At 43.8% G+C, this 26772-nt stretch overlaps 1 protein-coding gene across 1 annotated transcript in view; it reads left to right on the forward strand.

Annotated features, from left to right (window-relative positions):
• Positions 1–26772, forward strand: part of IQGAP1 (IQ motif containing GTPase activating protein 1) — a 156555-nt gene that overhangs the window by 102744 nt on the left and 27039 nt on the right. The window contains 10 exon segments of the mRNA XM_070953762.1: positions 348–556; positions 1373–1528; positions 1615–1778; positions 5189–5413; positions 6249–6389; positions 6473–6557; positions 8409–8641; positions 11076–11208; positions 11366–11468; positions 16275–16410. Coding sequence (XP_070809863.1) covers positions 348–556; positions 1373–1528; positions 1615–1778; positions 5189–5413; positions 6249–6389; positions 6473–6557; positions 8409–8641; positions 11076–11208; positions 11366–11468; positions 16275–16410 — 1585 coding nt within the window.

Genomic DNA, 26772 nt, shown 5'->3' on the forward strand with positions numbered 1-26772 from the left:
TGATGCCTCACCAGCGGATGGCAGAAACATTCCATGTGCTACTCTCTGCTTAGAGTGAAGGACAGCCTATCCTCTCTCTGAACCACATAATATAAAGGTTGTTCCAAAGGTTAGCAAGATGGTCCTGCCTTTCTTCCCTTCCATTATTTTTATCAGCATAGGGAGTGAATAGTGTGAGCAGAAGAAGGAGGAGGATGAAGCTATGGGGTTCTCTGTTGGAGGGTGGTCACCAATCCATGACCTGCTATGTAATGCTTCTGGATCTGCAGAAACAAGATATATAAAGGTTTGCCTTTCCTGTCAACAAAATATCAGATGGACCGTTTTTCACTCTTTTTATTCTACAGTAAGTGCTGAAGAACCCCCCATGGCTGTAGTCCGAAAGTTTGTTCACTTGCTGGACCAAAGTGATCAAGATTTTCAAGAGGAACTAGACTGGATGAAGTTGCGTGAGGAGGTTGTGACGCTGATTCGCTCCAATCAGCAGCTGGAGAATGACCTCAACCTCATGGATATCAAAATTGGATTGCTGGTGAAAAATAAGATCACATTGCAGGTACTCTACACATACTCTCAGAGAGTGATCAGAAAATTGCCATTTTTTTACACAAGTATAACTAAGAGGGACTTTATTTTTTGACAGTTACCGTATTTTTTGGAGTATAAGATGCAAACCCCCCCCTCCTGTAAAAGTTGGTGAAAATTTTGGTGCGTCTTATACAGCAAATGTTGTGGAGGGGGGAGGGGAGGGGAGGGGAGTACAGCACTGATCAGCTGTTCTAGAATGGGCCACAGCAATGGTGGTGAACGGGCCACGCCAAACAGGCTGTGCCAGTGAACAGGCATGGCAATGGTGAACAGGCTGCGGCAGCTGCAAATGGGGCAGCCAAATGGGCTGTGGTGGCGGTGAACGGGCTGCGGTGGCAGCGAATGGGTGGCAGAAAATAGGCTGCGGTGGTGGCAAAAAGGCCACAGTAAATGGGCCGCGGCACCAGCGAACGGGCCGTGGTGAATGGGCCAGATGAATATCTGATGGATTCTGGGAGGCAGAGGCAGATTTTTTTTTCTTGTTTTCCTCCCCAAAAAAGGTAGGTGCATCTTATAGTCTGGAGCGTCTTATACTCCGAAAAATACGGTAGTACATTTTAGAAAAAGTGTCTTGAAGTGCTTAAGGATAGAATGGTCTCTCCTGCCTCCTTAGATACATATTCCCAGCATCTGAGTGTCCTAAACTTTGGAGGAATTTTGCATAGTGAACATGACAACCATAGGAAGTTAGGTTACTTGCTGCCAGCCAACTTTCCACAATTAAGCAATATCCAGTCTCAGAGCAGTCAGGTCTTGAATTGTTCCATCCTCTGATCTTCTACAGGAAGTTGTGTCTCACAGTAAAAAGCTCACTAAAAAGAACAAAGAACAGTTATCTGACATGATGATGCTGAACAAGCAAAGGGGGGGCTTGAAGGCTCTGAGCAAGGAGAAGAGAGAAAAATTGGAAGCCTATCAGCATCTCTTCTATTTGCTGCAGGTAAGACAAAGAAGGCCCCTTGGAGTTCATTGAGCTGCTTCATTCCCAAAACATCTCCCCCATGTCTTCTTTCTGTTTTCCTGCAGACAAACCCAACATACCTGGCGAAATTGATTTTCCAAATGCCACAGAACAAATCTACAAAGTTCATGGACTCTGTGATTTTCACACTCTACAATTATGCATCCAATCAAAGAGAAGAATACCTACTGCTGCGCCTCTTTAAGACTGCACTCCAGGAGGAGATCAAGTAGGTGGATTTGAGGTTTTAATTTAGGTGTCTATTTTTACACTGGCATGAAGTACTCAATGATAGCCACATGTGGAAAGAGCTGCTCTTTTTCTCTGTCCAGGTCACTGGGCTGAGCAGAGTTGGGGCAGATGTATTTTATAGCATGTATGTACTGTCTGGAGAGAAAATGTGGTCCAAGAGTCATACAAGCCACAGAATCTGAATTTCGTCTATAAGGCAGAAGAAAAGCCAAACCAGGGTACCAACTCCTGGACTGATGGGATTTTAATTCTAATTTAATTTTAACTTGTTAATCTTAATTGTACTTTTAACTGTTAAATTACGAGATTTGGATTTAATTTTTTAACTTTTTATTAGATGTTTCTTAACTGTTGTGAGCCGCCCTGAGTCTGGCTGGAGATAGGGCGGCATATAAATCTAATTAATTGATTAATTAATTAATTAATAACTAACTAACTCTGACCAATTTTGCCAGCACTGCTGTCACTGGGGGAGCAAAGCATAGCGAGGAAAGCAAATCTGAAAGGTCCCTTTAGGGGCAGGAATCAGAGTGTGGAATGTGTCAGAGTGGGGAAGGTCTTGGGAAGCCCCTTGTAGTTGGGCTTGTGCCTGGACTAGGCTTCCCACCATCTCCCCCACCCTGAGTCACCCAATGCTCTCAATAATAATAATAATAATAATAATAATAATAATAATAATAATAATAATAATAATAATAATTTTATTTCTATACCGCCCTTCTCCCGAAGGACTCAGGGTTACAGCCAATTTAAAAACACAAGACACAACAATGATTAAAATTTAAAATAATTAAATAGATTTGGCCAGTTTAAAACCCCAAAAATTTAAAATACCCCAATTTAAAATCATTATGTTGATAGCCCGGCCTGGCGGAACAACAGGGTCTTCAATGCGCAACGAAATACCCGGAGGTTGGAGATCTTATGTATTTCCGGGGGCAGTTCATTCCACAGGGCTGGGGCTCCCACAGAGAAGGCCCTCCCCCTGGGTGTCGCCAGCCGACATAACTTGGCCGATGGCACCCTGAGGAGACCCTTTCTGTGGGAGCGAACTGGCCGGTGGGAGGCTATTGGTGGCAGAAGTCGGTCTCGAAGATACCCGTGTCCTATGCCATGGAGCGCTTTAAAGGTGGTAACCAGCACCTTGAATCGCACCCGGAAGACCACTGGGAGCCAGTGCAGCTCGCGCAGGAGGGGTGTCACACGGGCACAACAAGTTGCGCCCATAACCACCCGCGCAGCCGCATTCTGGACCGGTTGGAGCCTCCGAGTGCTCTTCAAGGGGAGCCCCATGTAGAGAGCATTACAATAGTCCAGCCGGGAGGTGACAAGGGCATGAGTGACCGTGCGCAGGGCGTCCCGATCCAGAAAGGGCTGCAACTGGCGAATCAGGCGGACCTGATAAAAGGCCCCCCTGGCCACGGCCGTCATATGTTCTTCTAAAGACAGCCGTGCGTCCAGGAGGACACCCAGATTGCGAGCCCTCTCTGGGGGGGGCAAAGATTCACCCCCAATAGTCAGCGATGGCACCTGCTGACTATATCGGGACGCCGGCAGCCACAGCCACTCGGTCTTGGACGGGTTGAGTCTGAGCCTGTTCCTCCCCATCCAGACCCGCACGGCCTCCAGGCAGCGAGACATCACATCAAGGGCAACGTTGGGGTGGTCTGGGGTGGAGATGTACAGCTGAGTGTCGTCAGCGTACAGATGACACTTCACCCCAAAACCACGGATGATCTCACCCAGCGGCTTCACATAAATGTTGAACAGAAGGGGCGAGAGGACCGACCCTTGTGGCACTCCCCATGCGAGATGCCTCGAGGTCGACCTCTGCCCCCCTGCCAACACGAACTGCGAGCGGTCGGAGAGGAAGGAGGAGAACCACCGCAGAACGGTGCCCCCTATTCCTAACCCTCTCAACCGCTGCAGCATGATACCATGGTCGATGGTATCAAAAGCCGCTGAGAGATCTAATAGGACTAGGACAGAGGAGCAACCCCTGTCCTAAGCCCTCCAGAGATCATCCACCAACGCGACCAATGCCGTTTCTGTGCTGTGCCCCCGACTGGCACGGGTCTAGATAGATAGCTTCATCCAGGTGCCCGGGCAGTTGTCGTGCCACCACACTCTCAACAACCTTCGCCACAAAACGAAGGTTGGAGACCGGACGGTAGTTATCTAATTCAGCCGGGTCCAGGGAGGGCTTCTTGAGGAGGGGTCTCACCACCGCCTCTTTCAAGGCGGCAGGAAAGGCACCCTCACTCAGAGAAGCAGTTATAATCCCCTGGAGCCAGCCTCGTGTAACCTCCCGGGAGGCCAGTACCAACCAGGAGGGACACGGGTCCAATAAACATGTGGCGGCACTAATCCTACCCAGAACCCTGTCCATAATGACGTATGCATTCGCTTAATGCAGGCATTGGGAAAGCAGAGATGGGGAGATCATTAGACCTTGACCTTCAACAGTAATGGGCAGGCTCCATGACTGTCGTAAGCGGAGAACTATCTGTATACTTTTGTTGACTCGCCAGTCCAGCTTACACTTCTGAGGTTTTAATTTATTGAATGGGTGATAACAGTGAACGGTACCAAAAATCCAGAAAAAAGCCTTTTATATTTTATATGCTAACATTTTGTGGATGCTTGAAAGATTAGAATATAAAACATAAAAGGCTTTATTCTGAATTTTTGGTACCGTTCACTGCTATCACCCATTCAGTAAGTTAAAACATCCCTGCTTGGAGAGACCACTAGCATCCACGAAAGGGACCTAAAACAAGATGGTCAGCAAGTATTGGCAAGGGAAAGCTCAGGACTGCATTGGTTGGAAACATGCAGAAGAGGCCTTCATCCTGCAGTGGATAGAAAACGGCTAAAATGATGATTCCAACATTTAAAAAAGGGAGTTCTGTGAAAAATGTGCAGAATCTACTGTCTAATGATGTTTCAGAAAACCTCCCCCTCCCCTCCTGTTTTCAGGAGTAACAAGGAAAACCAATTTAAATGGGCTCCTCAGTCATCTCCCTTGAGTACCAACATGAAATGGCAGCACAATATCCAGATGGAGTGAGCTGCAATTATTTAGGAGATAGTAGTGTGGAGCAAAGGAGGTGGTAAAATGAGTTATGGTATTGTATCAACCGTAAACACAGAGTGGATCTGTTAGCAACACAGTGGCAGCTTCTGGTGCTAATATGGCATGTAACCCTGCAATCAGTTTACAGAAACATTAAGACAAGTTGGGGTCAAAGGCTGACACTTATCCCAAAGTTCCTCAGGCCATTCATGAGAACAAATAAGGGAAGCAGCTGGCACGAAGCTCCCATCTTCCGGGATGACTTTAGAAGGCCTCTGAGGTCCAACAAAAATGCTCTTGCCCTTTTCCAGATCAAAGGTGGATCAGCTACACGAGATCGTGACTGGAAATCCCACAGTCATAAAGATGGTGGTGAGCTTCAACCGTGGTGCTCGTGGGCAGAATGCCCTGAGGCAAATCCTGGCCCCAGTGGTCAAGGAGATCATGGAGGACAAGTCCCTCAATATCAAAACGGACCCAGTGGACATCTACAAGTCATGGGTCAACCAGATGGAATCCCAGACTGGAGAGGCCAGGTGTGGAGCTCCTCCTGCTGGGAGGGGGGGTTGCTGCTGTTCCCTGGGGAGGAAGAGCTTTATTAATGGGGGGCAGATTCATTGGTGGCATATATTGTGGTGAAAAGTACAAAGGCATGCATTTCTCTTTATTTTTACTGGACATTTTAGAGAAAATATGAAAATAGGAAAGGCATAGAAACCTTTCTATGATAAAAGGAAAGGATACAAATGGATAAACAAAGAGTTTACAAATCTCGTACAAATTAGTATACCAGTATATCAACAGTTGGTTTTACATAACTGAATGTATTATATTTTAAAAACTTGAATTATTGAACTCTAAGCAAAGAATAAAGATCAGAAACCATGGTCAGCAAAGTATGAGTCAGAGAACAATAAGATCTGTCCATACTATTCTAATTTAACAAAGCTAATAAAATCTAGCAATGGTTCCCAATTTGAAGTAATTTCTGTGTCAGATTTGTTTTAAGATAAAGTTACTCTAAAGATCAAGGGGTGCTCCTACAACAGAGTTAACCATTTTTCCATAGAAGAGAAAATGCTTGTTGCAGTCAGCATGTACAAAGCTGCTTTTTCTGGGAATACATTTTGAAACTCTAAGCTCTGACCCATCTGATGTACTTCTCTGCCTGAAATCTAATAGAAGTCTTAACATAGCTTGGGCCACAGACACGGGGGGTGGGGTGGGTGGATTATAGAGCACCGGCTGAACCCCCAACTCTGCCACCCTTTGCCATTTCTGGAGGCAGGGAAGGGCAGCACCCGCCAGAGGAAAGGCATGACCAGCCTTCCAAATATGCTGGCCTATGGCCCTTTTCCCCCTTTTTAACAGTAAACTGCCATATGACGTGACGCCTGAGCAAGCACTGACCCACGAAGAAGTGAAGACACGGCTGGACACCTCCATCAAGAACATGCGAACTGTAACAGACAAATTCTTGCTGGCTATCATCAGCTCTGTGGAGAAAATCCCGTGAGTTCCAGAAATTGCTCCTATGGCAAAGTTTTCTGGATTTCATCTCCTTAACCTCCCCCCCTCCCCAATCTCTTCTGCAGTTATGGGATGCGTTTCATTGCCAAAGTCTTGAAGGATTCGCTGCATGAGAAGTTTCCGGATGCCAGCGAGGATGAGCTTCTGAAGGTGAGGAGCCAGATTAGTGGGGCGGGGTGGGGTGGGGGGAGTGTCACCTTGTTCTGACTATGGTGGTGGTGGGGCATTCTGCAGCTTCTGCTTCTGCCTGCCTCCTCCTGCTGGGCTTCTCCTCTGAATAGGCTGTCAGCCAAAGCTTAGGCCAGCTCTTCCTTCTTTTCTTAAAAGAGAGAGTGTCAGGTAAGAAAGGTTTGGTAGCTGTTAAAACAGCCAGCGGGTGGCCTCTTCCTCCTCAAATGCTCTCTGTTACAGGAAAGGGGCCACTCTTGCAGGCCCTGAATTGGAGCAAGGCTTGGTGGGATTGTGTGGCAGTTCATACCTGGCAGCTTCTCTTGAAAGGTGCCTCTTCTTATGAAAGACTGAATGCTGTTTTCTTCTCTTTTCTAGCTCTGTGCTTTCCCACACTGAGGCATCGAATCTAGGCTTTCTCTGCAGGTGAATTAACTTTTTTTGAGACTCTGACATGCAGGTCAGAAGGCGATCTCCCCACAGAGTAGCTTACTAGTGACCAGTCTGTTCCACCACCAGCTGAGATGTAGTGTGGCAGACAGTGCTAGGTTGTGTGAGAGAGAGCGAAGGCTCCCCTTAGGAAGCAGCTTCACAGTTCTGATTCAGAAGTGACTGGGCTTCCCTGGGGCCTTTCCCCCACTCCCCGCTTGGCAGGCAGGCCCTTATTGTTGCCCTTCCCGGAGAAGGGCCTGGGCCTATGGTAAGCGGGCAAAATGCTTCCTTCCTTTAGCTCAACTGTTCCTTCTCGGACCATCGTTAATCTAAACTCCTGAAGGTGAGAAGAGAAAACTGCCCAGAGAAATTAGGACTTTTGTTCTGGCTGCCTCTGTCTTGAAAAATAAAGGGATTTTTTTAAAAAGCTGAAAAAGCCACAACAAAGAGGGCAACTGCACTCCTGAATTAATCCTGGCACATTTTTGGATGTATTGGTTTAATAAGGATTAAAATTTCTACATGCCTCTTAAACCTTTCTAAGGAGCTCTGTACAATTACTTCACTTCTAGCTAACCCTAGGAAAAATAATGAAATATATCAGGAAGAATACATGGGTACAACTGACAACTTTCTCTAGTGTTATTCACTGAATATCCAAGATATGAAGGCTAAAGAGTATTGGAATGACTAGAAGAGAATATTTGTAGCTCAGGGTTGAACTGTGCAGTCCTTGGTGCTCCCTGAGCTGGGTTATTTTCCTGCAGATGTTTCATTACCAAACTAAGTACTAGGGCTAGCAAGTACTTAGGGCTAGCAAGGAGTGGGGTTTGCTCTTGTGTTACATACTAATGACTTGCCTTGTCAGTATTGCTGGAAATGGTCTTGGTGGTTCCTTGCGCTGTTGTTTACTATTAGCTTGTTTGAGTTGGTCGTTCCTTGATTGGGATATTATTTGCTTCTTGACAGGGCAAGCCACCAGAATATAAATTGAGAGCAAATCCCACTCCTTACTAGCACAGATGATGATACCTAATTTGGTAATGATAGGTCTGCAAGAAAACAACCCAGCTCAGAGAGCACCAAGGACTCCACAATATTTGGATTATACTGTGGCTGAGTAGAGCTTAGTTTCAGTTGCAGTGTGATCATGTTCCTGCTTTTGCTTTCTCTGCAACTGAAAAAAGATTTCCCAAGTTGTGTCTAATTACCTTTAAGAAAAGGCGTGGTTGACTCTCTGCCACAAGTGTTCGCAATTTTCTTTTTCTTCTAAGATCTGGTGTCTCCCTTGCCTATCTGTGCAATTAAGCAACCTAGTATGGGGAACAGAAGTAGGAAAGGCTCTTCTGGAAGATCCCAGGGCTTCAGGGAATCTACGTGGCATCTTCTTTCTGTTTCCAGATTGTGGGCAACCTTCTGTACTATCGCTACATGAACCCGGCCATTGTGGCCCCGGATGCCTTTGACATCATTGATCTCTCAGCTGGAGGACAGTTGACCACAGACCAACGACGGAACTTGGGCTCCATTGCAAAAATGTTGCAACACGCAGCCTCCAATAAGATGTTCATGGGAGACAACGCACACCTTGCCCTCATCAATGAATTCCTGTCTCAGTCCTATCAGAAATTCAGGTAGGGAATTCTAAGCAATGGGTGAGTTGTATGGGGAAGCAGATGATGCTCAGGAATGTCCTAAGACTTGGAGCAGGAGAATCCCCATTCTTTATCCTTTCCCCCAAGCTGTCTGTTCTCAGACACTACAAACATCCCAAGCTGTTCTTGGTATGTGAAATATTATTATTATTATTATTATTATTATTATTATTATTATTATTATTATTATTTGGTTCGATTTATATGCCGTCCTTTTCCGGAGACTCAGAGTGGTTTACAATGCATTAAGCAATAGCCTTCATACTTTTGTATATACCTGCTTAGTAGGGCTTACACCCCTCCCCCAAGCGGTGTTCTTTTTTATACAAAGTCAGCTTATTGCCCCCACAATCCGGGTCCTCATTTTACCTACCTTGGAAGGATGGAAGGTTGAGTCAACCTTGAGCCTGGTGAGATTTGAACTCGCAGTAATTGCAGGCAGCTGGCAGCTAAGTACTATTTAACAGCGCTTTAGTCCACTGCTCCACCAGGCTCCTTTCTTTGCAATTCTTTGATTATCAGCAGGACCAAAAGAAAATCTTGTGCTGTTTGGGAGATGCAGGTTTTTAAATATTTTACAGTGTTTAATTTAAAAGAGAATAATGCACATGAACATTGCTCCATTTTTTCACTGTTTCCCAGAGTTTTGTAGATATTTTGTACAATTGGGGAATGTTCAATTTGACAGAACACAGAACATTGTCTTTCACCTTTATCAAGTTTATGTCCCTTGTTTCACGAAATGTCAATGTCTGTAGTGTAGTAATATTAAACTGGTAACTTGGTTGCCTAGGAAGAAGATTTCAATAAGATTTTGAAATCAGTAACGCATGCATGCACACACAATTGTCTGTTGTTTTACAATTTCTAAATGCCCAGCTCTTAGTCAAAGACACAAAAGCTTGATACCATTGGAAAAAATCAAGAGGCCCAACCAAGATCAGATTTTGTCTGTGAAATCTAGAAACACTGCCAACATCAGTCATGGCACTCACTGAAGGAAGTGTGTAGAAATTGAGGCACCTGGTGGGAGCATGATGGGAGTTCAGTCTTGTGTGAGGTTCTGGTTTTTGTTGTTGATACATTTAAGGTAGCCTGATTGTTGTTTGCTGCCCAGATTTATAAATTGGCTGTCATACACTGCAAGTCACTTAAATTAATAAATGTACACACACCCCACATTCTGTATGCATTTTAGTGTGCAGCAGCGCAGCCAGTCTCCTCTGGGTAAGATTAAATATGCTACCCTGCAAACTGCATTTGGGATTTGTTCTTGCAAAAGAAATCTTAGGATCCTGGCCCTTGAGTCTGCTTGCCAACTGAGAGGGCATTTTTAGAGCCGAATTTGATTCCAACTTGAAGCGGATTCTGGCTGGGATGACAAATTGTGTCTACTTTCCCAAAAACCAGAATGCAAAAGCTGAGTGAAGAGGGAATATATATTGATGCATGGATTAATTTAGGACTGTGGAACCAGAGGCCACAGACTGGAATCTCGTAGCACAATAGTTCAGAGGCCACCCGATAATTCAGAACTCATAAAAAGAAATGCCCCATAAGTTCAACCACTCTTTGAAGATAAACTATTTAAAAAACAAATTGAACTGATGAAATCTGAAATCTGAGCATAAATGATCACTGGCAGTTACAACTCTTGGTTGTTGTGAATGAGTTTTAGGTAATTTACAAGCATTTGCAAAATTAAACCTACCTTGGTGCCTGCTTCAGTGCTTCTGAGGTCCCTAATGTTAGTGGGCAAACAACGTGCTCCATTCTGAGCAAGCCAGCAGAGAGCAACTTGTTCGGACAGCAGATCTTAGAAGACCCAGATGAAAAAGCATCTCAGCTTCTCTTAGCTTTTCTGTACTTAAAGTGGAAGCTCAGCCAGAGTTCTCCATGGCAAAAAAGAAAAGAAAAAGGTCATGTTGTCGTTAAAGGAAGTGTCCATTAAAAATTAGCTAAATAGCTCTAAATCTAAAAAGAATTACAAGAAAATAAGAATAAGAAAAAAATCTTTATCTAATTTATTTATCAACTTAGCAAGGCTATCCAACTTTGGGTGATGCTTGTTTAATTAGCACAGCAGCAGAGCAACATTGTGTCTTCAGTCCCTGACCCGGGGCCAAGAAAGGAAATATCTGGCTAGATTCTCCTTGTAGATGAAAAAACCCCATGTGCACCGAGAAGCCACGATTCCAGTGGCAGCTCTCGGGCACAAAGATAATAGAATTAGAATTAGAATTAGAATCTCTTCTAATCTCCTTCAAATAGACACACCAGAAGCACTGTAAACGATACCAGATGTTGCCACTCTCTTACCACAAGAGATAAAGTCCACCTTGCAGAGGCTTCTCTTGATCCATAATAATACAGTGCAGAGATGAGATTGAACTGACTTTGTTTTCCTTTAAAGGCGTTTTTTCCAGGCTGCTTGCGAGGTCCCAGAACTGCAAGAGAAGTTTAATGTTGATGAATATTCTGACTTAGTGACACTCACAAAACCAGTGATTTATATTTCCATTGGAGAAATCATCAATACACACACCGTAAGTCTTGCATATTGATTTTAGTGCTGCGTGCCAATAGCATTCAAACCTTTCAGCTCTGCCAACAGCTGGGTTGCATGCTCTGTGCAAGAATGTCCTTTTCCCCAAAAGGTTTGAAAACCATATAAAGAAGCTTTCTCTCTTCTACCCAAATCAGCTGCTCCTGGATCATCAGGATGCAATTGCCCCGGAGCACAATGATCCTATACACGAACTTCTGGATGATCTGGGCGAAGTTTCTACCATTGAATCCCTGATTGGTGAGCTTTTCCAATTTTCCAGTTTGGCCTAGGCAACTGAGAGTGGCTTATCTGCTTATCCCCAACTGTTTCTGCCCTCCTAACATAGGCCAGCAGGCCCCCTCCATTCAGCACTGCCATCTTGTGGGTTCTCAGAAGCGTGCTTTCTCTGTTGTGCCCCCACCTTCTGGAACAGCAGTTCCCTCCCCCCCCCAAATAAGGGACAGAGCCCACTTTCCTGGGGTTCTAGAAAGCTTTGAAAACCTGGTTTTGTTCCCAGGCCTGTTGATGTTTATTATTTCTTTAATTACCTTTTTGTTTTTTCTCCCCATTAAATTATTTTTGTCTTAGCTGTCTGAGTGCTTCAATATTTTTAGCTGCTTTTATGTTTTCCCTAGTTTTGTACACTATCTAGAGAACACTGGAGTTGGGCAGACAATTCATTTAAATAAATAATAACCTGCCACACAACACTCCAGACGTAACAATTGTCAGTATGAAAGTTTGGATAGTGGATGTGGCAGTGCCTTGAGACAATAGAATAGAAGAGAAAGGATTGGAGAAAATAGCAAAACATAAAGATCTGCAAATATCAGAGGTGACGCGAGGCTGGCTCCAGGCGATTATAAATGCTTCTTTGAGTGAGGGTGTCTTTCCCACCGTCTTGAAAGAGGCGGTGGTGAGGCCCCCCCTCAAGAAGCCCTCCCTGGATACAGCTGTATTAGCAAATTATCGTCCTGTCTCCAACCTTCGCTTTGTTGCAAAGGTTGTTGAGAGTGTGGTTGCACGACAACTGCCTCAGTGCCTGGATGAATCGAATTATCTAGATCCGTTCCAGTCGGGATTCAGGCCCATGTACAGCACAGAGACAGCATTGGTCGCATTGGTTGATGATCTCTGGAGGGCTCGGGACAGGGGTTGCTCCTCTGTCCTGGTCCTACTAGACCTCTCAGCGGCTTTTGATACCATCGATCATGATATCATGCTGCACCGGTTGGAAGGGTTGGGGGTGGGGGGCACTGTTCTACAGTGGTTCTCCTCCTTTCTCTCTGACCAGTCGCAGTCTGTGTTGACAGGGGGGCAGAGGTCGACCCCGAGGACCCTTATATGTGGGGTGCCACAAGGATCGGTCCTCTCGCCCCTTCTATTCAACATTTATGTGAAGCCACTGGGTGAGATCATCCGTGGTTTTGGGGTGAAGTACCATCAGTACGCTGATGACACCCAGCTGTACATCTCCACCCCAGACCACCCCAATGATGCCCTCGAAGTGATGTCCCGGTGCCTGGAGGCCGTACGGATCTGGATGGGGAGGAACAAACTCAGACTCAACCCATCCAAGACCGAGTGGCTGTGGTTTCCGTCGTCCCGATATAGTCAGTTGGCGCCATCTCTGACTATTGGGGGCGAGTCGTTGGCTCCCACAGATGGGGTTCTCATTAATCTACACTCAGTACCCCATAACGACAAAGTGAAAACAGAATTTTAGAAATGTCTGTAAATTTATTAAAAAGAAAAAAACTGAAATATCATATTAGCATAAGTATTCAGACCCTTCACTCAGTTACTTTGTTGAAGCACCTTTGGCAGCAATAACAGCCTCCAGTCTTTTTGGATATGAAGCGACAAGCTTTGCACATCTGGATTGGGGGATTTTTTGCCTTTCTTCTTTGCAAATCCTCTCAAGCTCAGTCAGGTTGGATAATAGCCATTGGTGGACAGCCATTTTCAGTCCCTCCAGACATGTTCAGTAGGGTTCAAGTCAGAGCTCTGGCTGAGTCACTCTAGGACAGTGATGGCTAACCTTTTTGCTGTTGCGTGCCAAAAGCGGGGGGAGCACGGGGGGGGTCGCACATGTGCGTGCCCACACCCACAATTCAATGCGCCCCACCCCCACGCATGCAGGCACAACCCCCCTGTGCTCCCCCTGTTTTTGGCACATGATGGCCCGATAGGCCCGTTTTCCCCCCCTCCCCAGGCTCCAGAGGCTTTCTTAGGAGTGAAAACGGCCTTCCCCACCCCCCCTGGAGGCCCTCTGGAGGCCGGAAACGGCCCGTTTGCCAACTTCCAGTGTGCCCAGAACTGATTTTCGGGCAAATCAGTTGGCCTGCGCGTTGAAGTGCACTGCAGCTGAGCTAGGGCAATGCTCACGTGCCAATATGGCTCCACGTGCCACCTGTGGCACTCGCCATCACGGCTCTAGGACATTCACAGAGTTGTTCCTAAGCCACTCATACGTTGCCTTGGCTGTGTGCTTAGGGTCATTGTCATGTTAGAAAGTTGTCATGTTCATCCCAGTCTGAGATGTGGAGTACTTTGGAACAGGTTTTCGTTGAGGATATCCCGGTACTTTGCTCCATTCAGCTTTCCCCCAAATCTGACCAGTCTCCCAGTGTCTGCTGTTGAAAAACACCCCCACAGCATGATGCTGGCACCACTATGCTGCACTGTTGGGATAATATTGGGCAGGTGATGAGCGGTGCCTCGTTTCCTCCAGACATAACGTTTAGAATTGAGTCCAAACTGTTCAATCTTGGTTTCATCAGACCAGAGAATCTTGTTGCTTCAGATGCTTTTTTGCAAAGCAGGCTTTCATGTGTTTTGCACTGAGAAGAGGCTTCCATCTAGCCATTCTGCCATAACGCTCAGATTGGTGGAGGGTTGCAGTGATGGTTGTCTTTCTGGAACTCTGTCCCATCTCCACACAGGATCTCTGGAGCTCAGTCAGAGTGACAATCTTACTAAGGCCCTTCACCCCGATTCCTCAGTTTGACCTGGCAACCAGCACTTGGAAGAGTCCTGGTTGTGCCAAACGTCTTCCATTTGGGAATTATGGAGGCCACTGTATTCTTCAGAACCTTCAGTGTGGCAGAAATTTTATTGTAGCCTTCCCCAGATTTGTGCCTTGCAATAATCCTATCTCTGAGCTCTGCAGGCAGTTCTTTGACCTCATGGCTTTTGCTCTGCTATATATGCATTGCCAGCTGTGAGGCTTTCTATAGAGAGGTGTGTGCCTTTCCAAATCATGTCCAATTTAACTTATCATAGGTCGACTCCAGTTAAGGTGTAGAAACATGTCAGCAACGATCAAGAGGCACTTGAATTAAATTTCAAGTGTTGTTGCAAAGAGTGAATACTATGCCAATGTGATATTTCACTTATTTCTTTTTAATACATTTACAGATATTTCTAAAATTCTGTTTTCAGTTTGTCATTATGGAATACTGAGTGTAGATTAATGAGGAAAAAATGAATTTCAGCCTGTAGAATCAGGCTGTAGCATAACAGAACTGACAAACGTGAAGGGGGTCTGAATGCACTATAAGTGCTATTGCTATTCTTTTAAATGTTTTTATTGAAAACTTTTACTTGAATAAAAGGAAAAGAAGAATATAAATATATATAAAAGAAAAATGGCAGGAAACCATAAAGTTGAAAAAGAAAGGAGAGAAAGATAATTAAATTATTTCCAACCTTTACAGCAATTATAATAAAAAAATATTACCCCTCCTCAAACATAACAATCCTTTTGTTCCATTATTTAACATACAAAATGATTGTTTTAGTTCTTTCCATTTTCTGCAAAAAGGCCATATAAGATTCAGACTTCTGCAAAAATAGTTATTTTATCTTCCTTTATGAATATTTCAATATATTTTTACTTTATATACATATAATAGCATTGCTGGCCAACAAAATATTATCAAGGTCTATGAATTTATCCCTCATAAACAAATACATTCTTCTGGAGTGGTTCAACAATCCTTTCTTCCTTCCTGTAACTTTCATCCCCTTTAGTAATAACCATTTTTCTTTATTTCAAATTCGTAATGCATACAGGGGGAGTAAAAGATAAAACAGGCTTCTTCTTCCCCATAACACATTAATCTCTTCTAGCACTATGGTTTTTCCAGCACCCCTCTGGTCATGTGGGTGACTTCCAGTGCTCCCTGCCAGTTTCCCCCAAGCAAAGTCAATGGGAAAGTTGGAAGGAGTCACCATTTGGACAAAAAAATAAAAATAAAAAATCAGCCTAAAATGTAATATTTATTCTGGTCACTTTAGACTGCACTAACTTTCTTTCAGTGGATCCCAGAGTTGTGTAGTTCTTTTTAAATCTTTATAACTGATTCGTTCCTTTCTGCTTTTAAGCTTTTCCAGATTGAAGGTACACTCACCCAGGGGGCTTTAGGTGCTCCACTGTTCTGAAGGTCTCTTTACACTTTAAATTTGCTCCATTTAAACATGCTTTAGAAAGTGAATTGGGCAGATCTGAATATCTGAGGATGGTTTCTTCTTCCATTATGCTGTACTCACAGGCTGCCCATGGGGTGGTGGTTTCCTTCTGAGGAGCTGTCCCAGAGCTCCTGTTGTCGATCCCTGGCCAAGAAAAAGAAGAAGACAGTCCTCTTATTTTTCCACTTCAGATATTGAATGAATTCTGGACAGTAACGAATGAAAATAAAAGTCTAAATGGTGTTTGCTCTCTCTTTCTCTCTCTCAAGCTGGAGGTTAGGCCCCAGGTGGCTTTTCCTTTAGAAAACTGCTGAAAAATTTTATTTAGATTTTGATATCAGGCCTAGTAGATTATTTGATGCTTTTGAAAACTTTTTTTTTGCATAGATAACAATGTTTCTAATGTACTATAATGGATTTTAAAGAGTATCTATTTCTTCATTGGACTGTTAACAAAACTTCCTAAACCTGGGAGGGCCTTTGCTATTTGCTTTATAGCTGTATTTTTGCCGTCTTAAAGATGCCTTTTATATTCTGCTGTTTCACCAGTAGAGGATTGTAAAGAAAGGAGACCTGCTCTTTCTCTTGCAGGAGAAGGATGTGGCAGCGTGAATGATCCCAGTAAAGAGATGCTTGCCAAAACCGAGGTTTCTCTCACTTTGACAAACAAGTTTGATGTTCCCGGCGATGAGAATGCCGAGATGGATGCAAAGACGATCCTGCTGAAGTAAGTGAAGACAAGGAATGGGGGCTGCCCTGGAGCAGACCTGCTGAATCTGTAGTGTGGGCCTGCTGCCTTTCAGCACTGGCTGTCTTCCCTGCACAGAGGCAAAGAAACCCAGCTGTCCTGCCTTTAGGCACAGAGCCAACCGGCTGACTTGGGCCAGTCCATCTGTCTCCGACCTAGGAAATGAAAGACAAGTGCCCAAATCTTGACACAGAAACTGTAGAGGCAAGGCTGGGCAGTCAGCAAGGATCAACACTCAGTCGAAGGCAAGGGCGGGGTGGAGGTGGGGACCAGGAGAAAAGAAAACAAAAGCCCCACATCAGTAATAACTCTCAACTATTTATTTCCCACCCAATCAACTAGGGTTTTGCATGGTGAAAAACACAATAGACATAATTAAAAACTCAAACAAAGTCCAAACAAATAGAGCTCAAATTAAACTTCGAAGAGGCACCAGGACCAGCTAGGGGCTGAATGCCTGCAGGAATACCTACAGTTTTAACTGCTCTCCAAAATACAAGGAGGGCATCCTTGCTTGGGGGGAATAAGATATTTCACCGAGTAGGAGCCCCCCCTGGAAAGAGATGTTCTCTTGCTGAAAGCCCCATGAACATCACATTATGGGGGAACCCATTATAGGTGTTGGTACCAGCTAAGGCAGATTCTATCTTGGCAGGCATTGCCTGTTATAATTGGGGAAGTACAGCGAAGGGCTTTAAAAATAATGGTTTGCACTTTGAATTGGACTCCCAAATCAGCCAGCAGCTAGTGAAATAACTTCAGCATAGATGTAATTCTACTCTAGGGGGAGGTCGCCCCCTCCCCCAGGAGCCTGGCCACCACATGTTGAATCAGCTTCCCATATAATGCATTATTGTAGTCTGTGTGGTGATGAGGGTATAAGTCGCCATTGTTGGGCATCCTGGTTGTGATAGTTGTCCTTTTTTGTGCAATATTTCCCTTATTTGGTATCCGAGCAACTCCAATTTTCTAATAATATATACTTTCTTTTCAATTTCTTTCCCATTTTACCCAATCTATCATTTCATAATAGTACAGTTATATTTATAATCTTCTTTCTTTTTTAAAAAAAACAAACATAGATACAACAATACAACATACAAAACACGAACATCAATCAAGTCTTACGACTTACTCTTAAAGTTGTCACATAGGTAGACTATTTTTCCGTATTTATCTATATATCTGTGTATTTACCTATATACATGTAAAACATATAAATTACATGTAAAACATTAATATATGTTCCATCTTTAAGATTGTTACTTTCCTCATTTGGTACTCAAAATTTTGTCTTAAAGCTGACCTTATTCTTTAGCGTCCCTATAAATGTATTTCTAACTTTTTCTCCAACCAGTTATACCATTTTTGCCATGCTAAGTAGTACTCTGTGTCATCTTTCTTTTGTAATTCTTTTGTAAGTTTATCCATTTCTGCGCATTCTGTGATTTTAGTGATTATTTTGTTTTCTGTCGGTATGTGTTCCTGTTTCCAATTTTGGGCAAAAAGTATGCGAGCTGCAGTTAGGATATGGGTAATTAAGTATTTTGTCTCTTTCTCATACTGTGCTGTAATTATTCCGAATAGAAAGGTTTCCGGCTTCATTTCCAGTTTCTGGTTTGTGATTTCTTCTATCATTTTCCTTATTTCGTGCCAATATTGTTTCACCTTTTGGCATGACCACCATAGGTGGTAATATGTTCCTTTATGTGCATTACACTTCCAGCAAATTGGCGAGGTGTTTGGGAACATTTTTGCTAGGCGCGCCTGTGGGAGGTGCCATCGATAGAACATTTTTAACAAATTTTCCTTGTAGGGTATAGACATTGTCAGTTTATAATTTACAGTTCATAATTTCTCCTATTTGTCCAATTCAATATTATACCCAAAAAATTTTGCCCAAATTATCATGTTTTCCTTAACCACTTCTTCCTCTAATTTATATCTTAATAAATAATTGTATAATTTAGTTATCATTTTCTCGTCCGTTCCTTGTAAAATTTAATCCAATTCATTTGGTTCATTTTGAAATCCGAATTGTACCCGATCTGATTTATACCTTGATTCTATTTGTAGATATGGCCACCAGTCAATGTCTATATCCTGTTCAATTCTTGTCTCGATTGTAATTCTCCTCTATTATTCAATAGTTCTTTGTAGTTTCTCATTTTCTTCGTGTCCATAGCATTAGGATAAATCAGCACCTCCATAGTCGATAACCATCTCGGAATTTTGTTGTAATGTATTTTTCTTTTTTCTTTTTTAATTTTTTTTATTTATTTCTTTACAACAAAATATTTATTCACACACAGATCGCGACAGGAGCTTTACACAATATATTAACTTCAGTCAAGATATACAAATAAAAAATAAAATCTACACTAACCTTATCCTTTTTTTATTCTATTATTCAACCAAGTATACCATTGGTCCCAACATTGAAAATATATGGAGTCCTTTTGATCTCTCAAAATTTTTGTTAACCTGTCAGCTTCCGCATATTCGATAATTTTTCCCAGAATCAAATCTTCAGCCGGTAGGTCTTTCCCCTTCCAATGTTGAGCAAAACATATTCTTGCTGCGGTTGTGATATATGTAATCAGACACCATATATCTTATCTGGCCTAATATTTAATAGATAGTATTCTGGTTTCAATTGTAATTTATATCCCGTGAGTTCTAATATCCACCTCTGTATAAATCTCCAAAATTCGATTGCCTTAGGGCAGGTCCACCATACATGATAATAAGTACCTATCTCCCCACACGTCCAACAATTTGGGGAGAGTCCTGGAAACATTTTGGCTAATCGAACAGGAGGGAGATGCCATCTATACACCATCTTATACAAGTTTTCTTTGTAAGTGGTTGCCATCAGAAATTTCAATTGTTTCGTCCAAATTTCTTCCCATTTTATCAATTCAATTGAGTAACCAATATTTCTCCCCCAGGCAATCATTGAACAATCTCATCCCCTATCCAATAAGTTATTAAGAATTTATAGATCTTAGATAATATTCTTTCCTTCTTTCCTAATATAATACTATCTATTTCTTGCTGGGTCATATCTATACCACTTTTTTCGTTATCTTTCTTATATTTAGAGCTGATCTGGGCGTAGGACCACCAATCCAATTTTATTCCTTGAAGCTCTAACTCAGTTCTTGTTTTTAAGCAGCCTTGGGCATCCAACAATTCCCGATAGGATAGGTGTTTTTCTTTATTATAAAGCGAACTATATATTGTAGCTTCTAACGGGACCAACCAAGAAGGAGTCGAAAAGTAGAGTTTACCCTTAACTTTCCTCCATGTATCAATTAGGATATTCCTTATATAATGTCCTGCAAAACTCATATGTTTTTTAACCTTATTTTGCCAAAGAAAATAGTGCCAACCCTGTTGTAACCCCGAACCTGTTGTTGAACCCCGAACCTGTTGTTGAACCCCAGAATCAACAACCGTCTTCTTCTCAGCAGGATCCATTCCCTTACCCAAACTAAATTTGCAGCCTGATAATAATATTCCCATTTTGGTAAGCCAAATCCCCCTCTTTCTTTCACCTCTTGAAGTATTTTAAGTTTAATTCTGGGCTTTTTATTTTGCCAGATAAATTTAAGAACACATTGATTTAACTTTTTGAAAAAAGTATTGTCTAGTCTAGCTGGTGCTGTATAAAATAAATATGTCCATTTTGGGAGGATATAGGATTTTATAATCGCGATTCTACCTAATAAAGACGTCTGAAGGTTCTTCCATTTCTCTAAATCCTGTTCTGTTCGTTGGAGTAATTTCAAATAATTATCTTCTTTAATTGTTGTGCATTTAGCTGATAATATAATACCTAGATATTGTAATTTATTGACAATTTGGAATCCCAAATTCGCTTCTAATTCCTTCCCTTGCTGTGTTGTCAAATTTTTAATAATAACCTTAGTTTTTTTCTTGTTTACTTTTAAGCCCGCTACATTTCCATATTTTCCTAACTCATAAATCAAATTCGGACCCGATAAAATGGGGTCTTCCAATATAAATACTAGGTCATCAGCGTATGCTTGTACCTTATATTGTTGGTTTTTAATATGCAATTCTTTTATCCCCGAATTACGCCTAATTTCCCTCAATAAAGGTTCTAATGTTAAAATAAATAGAAACGGAGAAAGCGGGCACCCCTGTCTAGTTCCTTTCTCAATGCAGATTTGTTCAGAAACATCTTCATTAATTAGAATTTTAGCAGACTGAATAGATTGAACGAATTGCCTGAATAAACCTTTCCCCAAATTGCATATGTTGTAATAAACCCACTGTATTTTTCTGATCTCTTGCCATATTCTATGTAATGATCCTCTAATAATATATTGTTGGAAATATCTATGATGGTTGTCTCTTTCCTCCCACAAAAATGTGTGCCAGCCTCGTTGTAGGTCGAATCCCTCTAGAAGTAGCGTTCTCTTATTTTTAAGATCTATCCAGTCTCTAATCCAATTTAATGATGCCGCCTTATAGTACAATTTCCAGTCCGGTGACCCTAGTTCTCCTTTCTCCCGGGTATCTTGCAAGCATTTTATTTTAATTCTGGCCTTCTTCCCCTGCCAAATATACTTTGCTATCATTTTATCGAAGTCTTGGAAAAAGTCCTTTCCTGGCCAAATCGGAATTACAGTCTGGGTAGTATATTCATTTTAAGGGATGCAATTTTCCCTAAAAATGACAATTGTAATTTACTCCATGTTTCCAAGTCTTTTTTAATCTGTTTTGTTAATTTAGTATAATTATCCTCTCTAATTGATGTTGCTTTATTGGTGAGCCAAATTCCCAAATACTTTACTTTCTTTACTATTTGTATTCCTAAATTATCCTCTAATTCTTTCTCCTGTGCCTTTGTCAAATTCTTTGTTAATGCTTTTGTTTTTTGTTTATTGATTTTGAGACCAGCCACTCTTCCATATTCCTCTATTTTCCCTAACAATTTAGTTCCTATTGTTTCTGGTTGTTCCATGTTGAACACCACATTGTCAGCGAAGGCTTGCACTTTATACTCCTCTTTTTTTATTCTCAGACCTTTTATTTCTTTGTCCTTCCTAATTTCATTTAATAAGACTTCAAGGGATGTTATAAACAATAATGGAGATAGGGGGCATCCTTGCCTCACTCCCTTTGATATCTCAAATTTTTCTGTCATATCCCCGTTGATCATAATTTTAGCCGTTTGGAAGGAGTATATTTTCCTAATCATGTTTAAAAATTTATCACCGAATTCCATCGCCTCCAATTGTAGTATAAGAAAATTCCAATTTAAATTATCGAATGCCTTCTGCATGTCCAGGAAAATTAGAGCCAATTGTTTATCCAGTTTTTTCTCATAGTACTCAAGGACGTTTTCTCATATTATTTTTAATCTGTCTTCTCGAACAAAACCATTTTGGTCTGAGTGGATGTATTTATGAATAATTGTTTTCAATCTCTGTGTAAGGACCAGCATGAACAGTTTGTAATCCACATTTAACAGTGATATTGGCCTGTAGTTTTGGATTTGTGTAGGATCAGTGTCTTCTTTTGGGATAAGTGTAATTATGGTTTCATCCCAGGAATTAGGAGTTTTTGCTTCCAGGAGTGCATCGTTGAAAACTTGGAGTAGGTACTCGTCCATTGGGTGCTGACAGTTTTTATAAAATTCTGTTGGTATGCTGTCTGGTCCGGGAGTTTTATTGTTTGTTTGTTTTTTTTTTGTTTTTTTTGTTTTTTTTCTTTGCCTCCAACAATTCAGTCATAGTGATTGGTCTATTTAGTAATTCTTTGTGTGTCTCCTCCAATTTTTGGATATTTGTTTTATGTAAATATTCCTTGATCTCCTCTTCCCTAATTTCTTCTTGCTTGTAAAGGTTCTGAAAGAAATTTTTTGCTATACGTTTTTTGTTTTGATTTCTGTGGCATAATTCCCCTACGTCATTTTGCAGTTGGTATATATTCCTCTTCTCTTTCTCCTTTTTCAATTTATACGCTAACCAGCGACCTGTTTTATTAGCATGCTCAAAGTGTTTTTGTTTTGCCAATTTGATTTTCTGTGCAATTTCTGTTTGTGTAATTAAATTAATCTTATGTTTAACAAGTTTTAGCTTTCCTTTAATTATTTTATTGTGGGGTTGTTTCTGCAGTTCTAATTCATGTGTTCTGAGTTCTGTTAATAGGTTGTTTCTTGTCTGTTGTTTATCCTTGTTTTTCTTTGCTGTGTATGAAATGGTAAGGCCTCTTATGTAGGCTTTGTCTGTATCCCAGAGGTTTTGGAGTGTTGTCTGTTCTTTGGTATTTATCTGAAAAAACATATTCATTTCTTTCTCGATCATCTGTACATATTCCTTGTCCTTAATCATTCCAGTATCCATCTTTTTTGTTTCCAATATCCTTTCCATATTATTATTATTGGGCTGTGGTCTGCCCAGATATTTGGTGATATTTCTATGGCTTTTATTTCTTTTCTAAGTTCTGAGGTCGTCCAGGCCATATCTATTCTGGACCATGATTGATGCGGGCCAGAATAGAATTTATACTGTTTTGCTTGTTTATTCGCCTCTCTCCATACATCATTTATTTATTTATTTATTTTATTTATTTATTTAATCAAATTTCTATACCGCCCTACTCCCGAAGGACTCAGGGCGGTGAACAGCCAAGATAAAATACAGATAATACAAATATTAAAAATCCCTTAAAATTATTAAATATTTTGGCCGAAACACAGATTAAAACACCCAATTTATAAAGTCACGAATTAAAAAATTTAAAAAATTTAAAAGAGGGGAGTTAGGCCAGGCCAGCTTGCTGAAATAGAAAAGTTTTGAGAGCACGGCGAAACGTGCGCAGGTCCGGGATCCTCCGTATCTCTGGGGGGAGCTCGTTCCAGATGGTAGGTGCCCCCACAGAGAAGGCTCTCCCCCTGGGGGCCGCCAGTCGACACTGTTTGGCCGACAGCACCCTGAGGAGCCCCTCTCTATGGTAGCGTACTGGTCAGTGAGAGGCTATTGGTAGCAGAAGGCGGTCCGATGCCATGGAGCGCTCTAAAGGTGGTAACCAAAACCTTGAAGCGCACCCGGAAGACCACCGGGAGCCAGTGCAGCTCGCGCAGGAGGGGGGGTCACATGGGAGCGCCACGTCGCTCCCATAACCACCCGCGCGGCTGCATTCTGGACCAGCTGGAGCCTCCGGGTGCTCCTCAAGGGGAGCCCCATGTAGAGAGCATTACAGTAGTCCAAGCGGGAAGTAACGAGAGCATGAGTGACCGTGTTTAACGAGTCCCGATCCAGAAAGGGGCGCAACTGGCGAATCAGGCGGACCTGATAAAAAGTCCCCCTGGCCACTGCCGTCATGTGCTCTTCTAAAGACAGCCGTGAGTCCAGGAGGACACCCAAGTTGCGAACCCTCTCCGTGGGGGCCAATGACTCGCCCCCAATAGTCAGTGATGGCACCAACTGACTATATCGGGATGTCGGAAACCACAGCCACTCGGTCTTGGATGGGTTGAGTCTGAGCCTGTTTCTCCCCATCCAGGCCCGCACGGCCTCCAGGCACTGGGACATCACTTCAAGGGCATCGTTGGGGTGGCCTGGGGTGGAGATGTACAGCTGGGTGTCATCAGCGTACTGATGGAACTCCACCCCGAAGCCACGGATGATCTCACCCAGCGGCTTTACATAAATGTTGAACAGAAGGGGCGAGAGGACCGACCCTTGTGGCACCCCACAAGCAAGGTGCCTCGGGGTCGACCTCTGCCCCCTTGTCAACACAGATTGCGACCGGTCAGAGAGGTAGGAGGAGAACCACCGCAGAACGGTGCTCCCCACCCCCAACCTCGCCAACCGGTGCAACATGATACAATGGTCGATGGTATCAAAAGCCGCTGAGAGGTCTAACAGGACCAGGATAGAGGAGCAACCCCTATCCCGAGCCCTCCAGAGATCATCAACCAACGCGACCAATGCCGTTTCCGTGCTGTGCCCAGGCTGGAAGCCGGACTGGAGCAGGTCTAGATAGACAGCTTCATCCAGGTACCGGGGAAGCTGTTGCGCTACCACACTCTCAACAACCTTCGCAACGAAGTGAAGGTTGGAGACTGGACGATAGTTAGCCAAAACAGCCGGATCCAGAGAGGGCTTCTTGAGGAGGGGCCTCACAACCGCTTCTTTCAAAGTGGCCGGCAGGACCCCCTCAGTCAAAGAAGCGTTAACAATCTTCTGGAGCCAGCCTCGTGTCACCTCCCGGGAAGCCAGTACCAACCAGGAGGGACACGGGTCCAATAAACATGTGGTCGCGTTCAGCCGTCCCAGGACCCTGTCCATGTCCTCGGGAGCCACAGGATCGAACTCCCCCCAGATAACGCTCTCAAGACCTGCCTCAGTCATCCCGTCCGGACATACCCAGTCAGAGGCCAGCCCTTGCGGAATATGAGCGATTTTGTCATACAGATACTGCACAAAGTCCTCAGCTCGGCCCTGCAAGGGGTCATCCCGCACTTCCAGGTGGAGGAGGGAGCGGGTTACCCTAAACAGGGCGGCCGGGCGATTATCTGATGACGCGATAAGAGCAGCAAAATAGCTAGATTTCGCCGCTTTTATCGCCACTAGGTAGGTCTTAATGTGAGACCTCACCAGTGTTCGGTCGGATTCGGAGTGGCTGGTCCTCCAACTACTCTCCAGGTGTCTTTTCCGGCGCTTCATCTCCCTAAGCTCCTCGGAGAACCAAGGAGCTAGGTGAGTTTGGTGCTGGGTCAGAGGCCGCAAAGGCACGACACGGTCCAAGGCCCCGGCAGCCGCACTATCCCAGGCGACCACCAGGTCTTCAGCCGAGTCATGAGCCAGAGTCTCAGGAAATGGCCCAAGCTCCATCTGGAACCTCTCAGGGTCCATCAGGCGCCTGGGGCGGAACCACCTGGTCGGTCCCGCCTCCCTGCGGCGGGGTGCAGCGGTTAGAATGTCCAGTCGAAGGAGCAAGTGGTCAGACCATGACAAGGGTTTGATGGCTATATCCCCTATATCAAGGCCACTCAACCACTGACCAGAGACAAAAGCTAAGTCCAGAGTGTGTCCCCCTGTGTGAGTAGGGTCATGAATTAACTGAGTAAGGTCCATGGCCGTCATGGAAGCCATGAATTCTCGAGCCACCTCAGATGTTTCACCGATAGATGGCAGGTTAAAATCCCCCATGATAACAAGTCTGGGGGTGTCCACTGCCACCTCGGCTATAACGTTAAGCAGCTCGGGCAGGGCCGTTGCCACGTGGCAGGGAGCCAGGTACGTGACCAACAAGCCCATCTGTACTTCACGACCCCACTTCACAAAGAGGGACTCACATCTGGCTATCTGTGGAACAGTGGTCTCCCTTGGATCCAGACCTTCCTTTATAATAACCGCCACCCCCCCCCACCCCTGCTCTGAGCCCTCGGCTGATGAAATACACGGAAGCCTGGTAGGCATATATCCACGAGGGGAACTCCCCCCTCCTGGCCCAACCAGGTCTCCGTAATGCCCGCCAGTTCCGCCTCCCCCTCCTGAATAAGATTGTGAATGAGGGGGGCTTTATTAACAACGGACCTGGCATTGCATAACATCAGCCGAAGGCGCTGGCCCTGAGAATCTGGACAGCCTGGGGAACGAGAAAAGCATTGGAGACCGGAGTGCACAATCGCTCTAAGATAGCAAGTGAGCATTCCCCGAACATGATGTGGTCCCCAGCTTCCGCCATATCTGCCCCTCCCACTCACTATACTGATGGAACAGCCCTCTTTAAATCGAACTCCAACCCCCTCCCCGACCTCCGGTTCTACATCCCTAGTGTCGCAGCCCTTCGCTAAGGCTGGTCTTGAACCCGGTGGATTTCCCCCAGAACCCACCCTAATCCCCCCCAAACCCCTTAAAATTTTTATTAAAAACCCACTTAAAATAACCCTCAAACTCTTCTTTGCCGCATGCCATCTCTCGGGGCTCCAACGCCCGTCATCAAGATAGGCTTTCGATAACGAAGAGGGCCAAACCTGCGAGACGGGGGAGTCTCGCAGGGCACAAAGTTCATTCACCGAGTACATCTGGACATCAAGGGGAGGTAATAACCCATGGCCAATAGCCAGGGGACAATTTGATGTTATCACAGTCAGAAGGAGTGAAATGTCAGACTTCGATAGAATTCCAATGGAACACGTGGAACCTCATTGTCCTCTCACGGCAATGGCGGGAGTAAAATGCTGTTTCGATCTGGCAAAGGGTGACCCAGCCCCCCTCTCACGGCGGCTGGTCAACCACGATCGTCCAAAAAGCCGGAAGTGAGACAGCAGCAGTAGACCCACTCTACCAGGAC

The sequence above is a fragment of the Pituophis catenifer genome, unplaced genomic scaffold (assembly GCF_029215685.1).
Source record: "Pituophis catenifer annectens isolate HBS135680 unplaced genomic scaffold, rPitCat1.0.hap2 SCAF_14, whole genome shotgun sequence".
In the NCBI taxonomy this organism is placed as follows: domain Eukaryota; kingdom Metazoa; phylum Chordata; class Lepidosauria; order Squamata; family Colubridae; genus Pituophis; species Pituophis catenifer.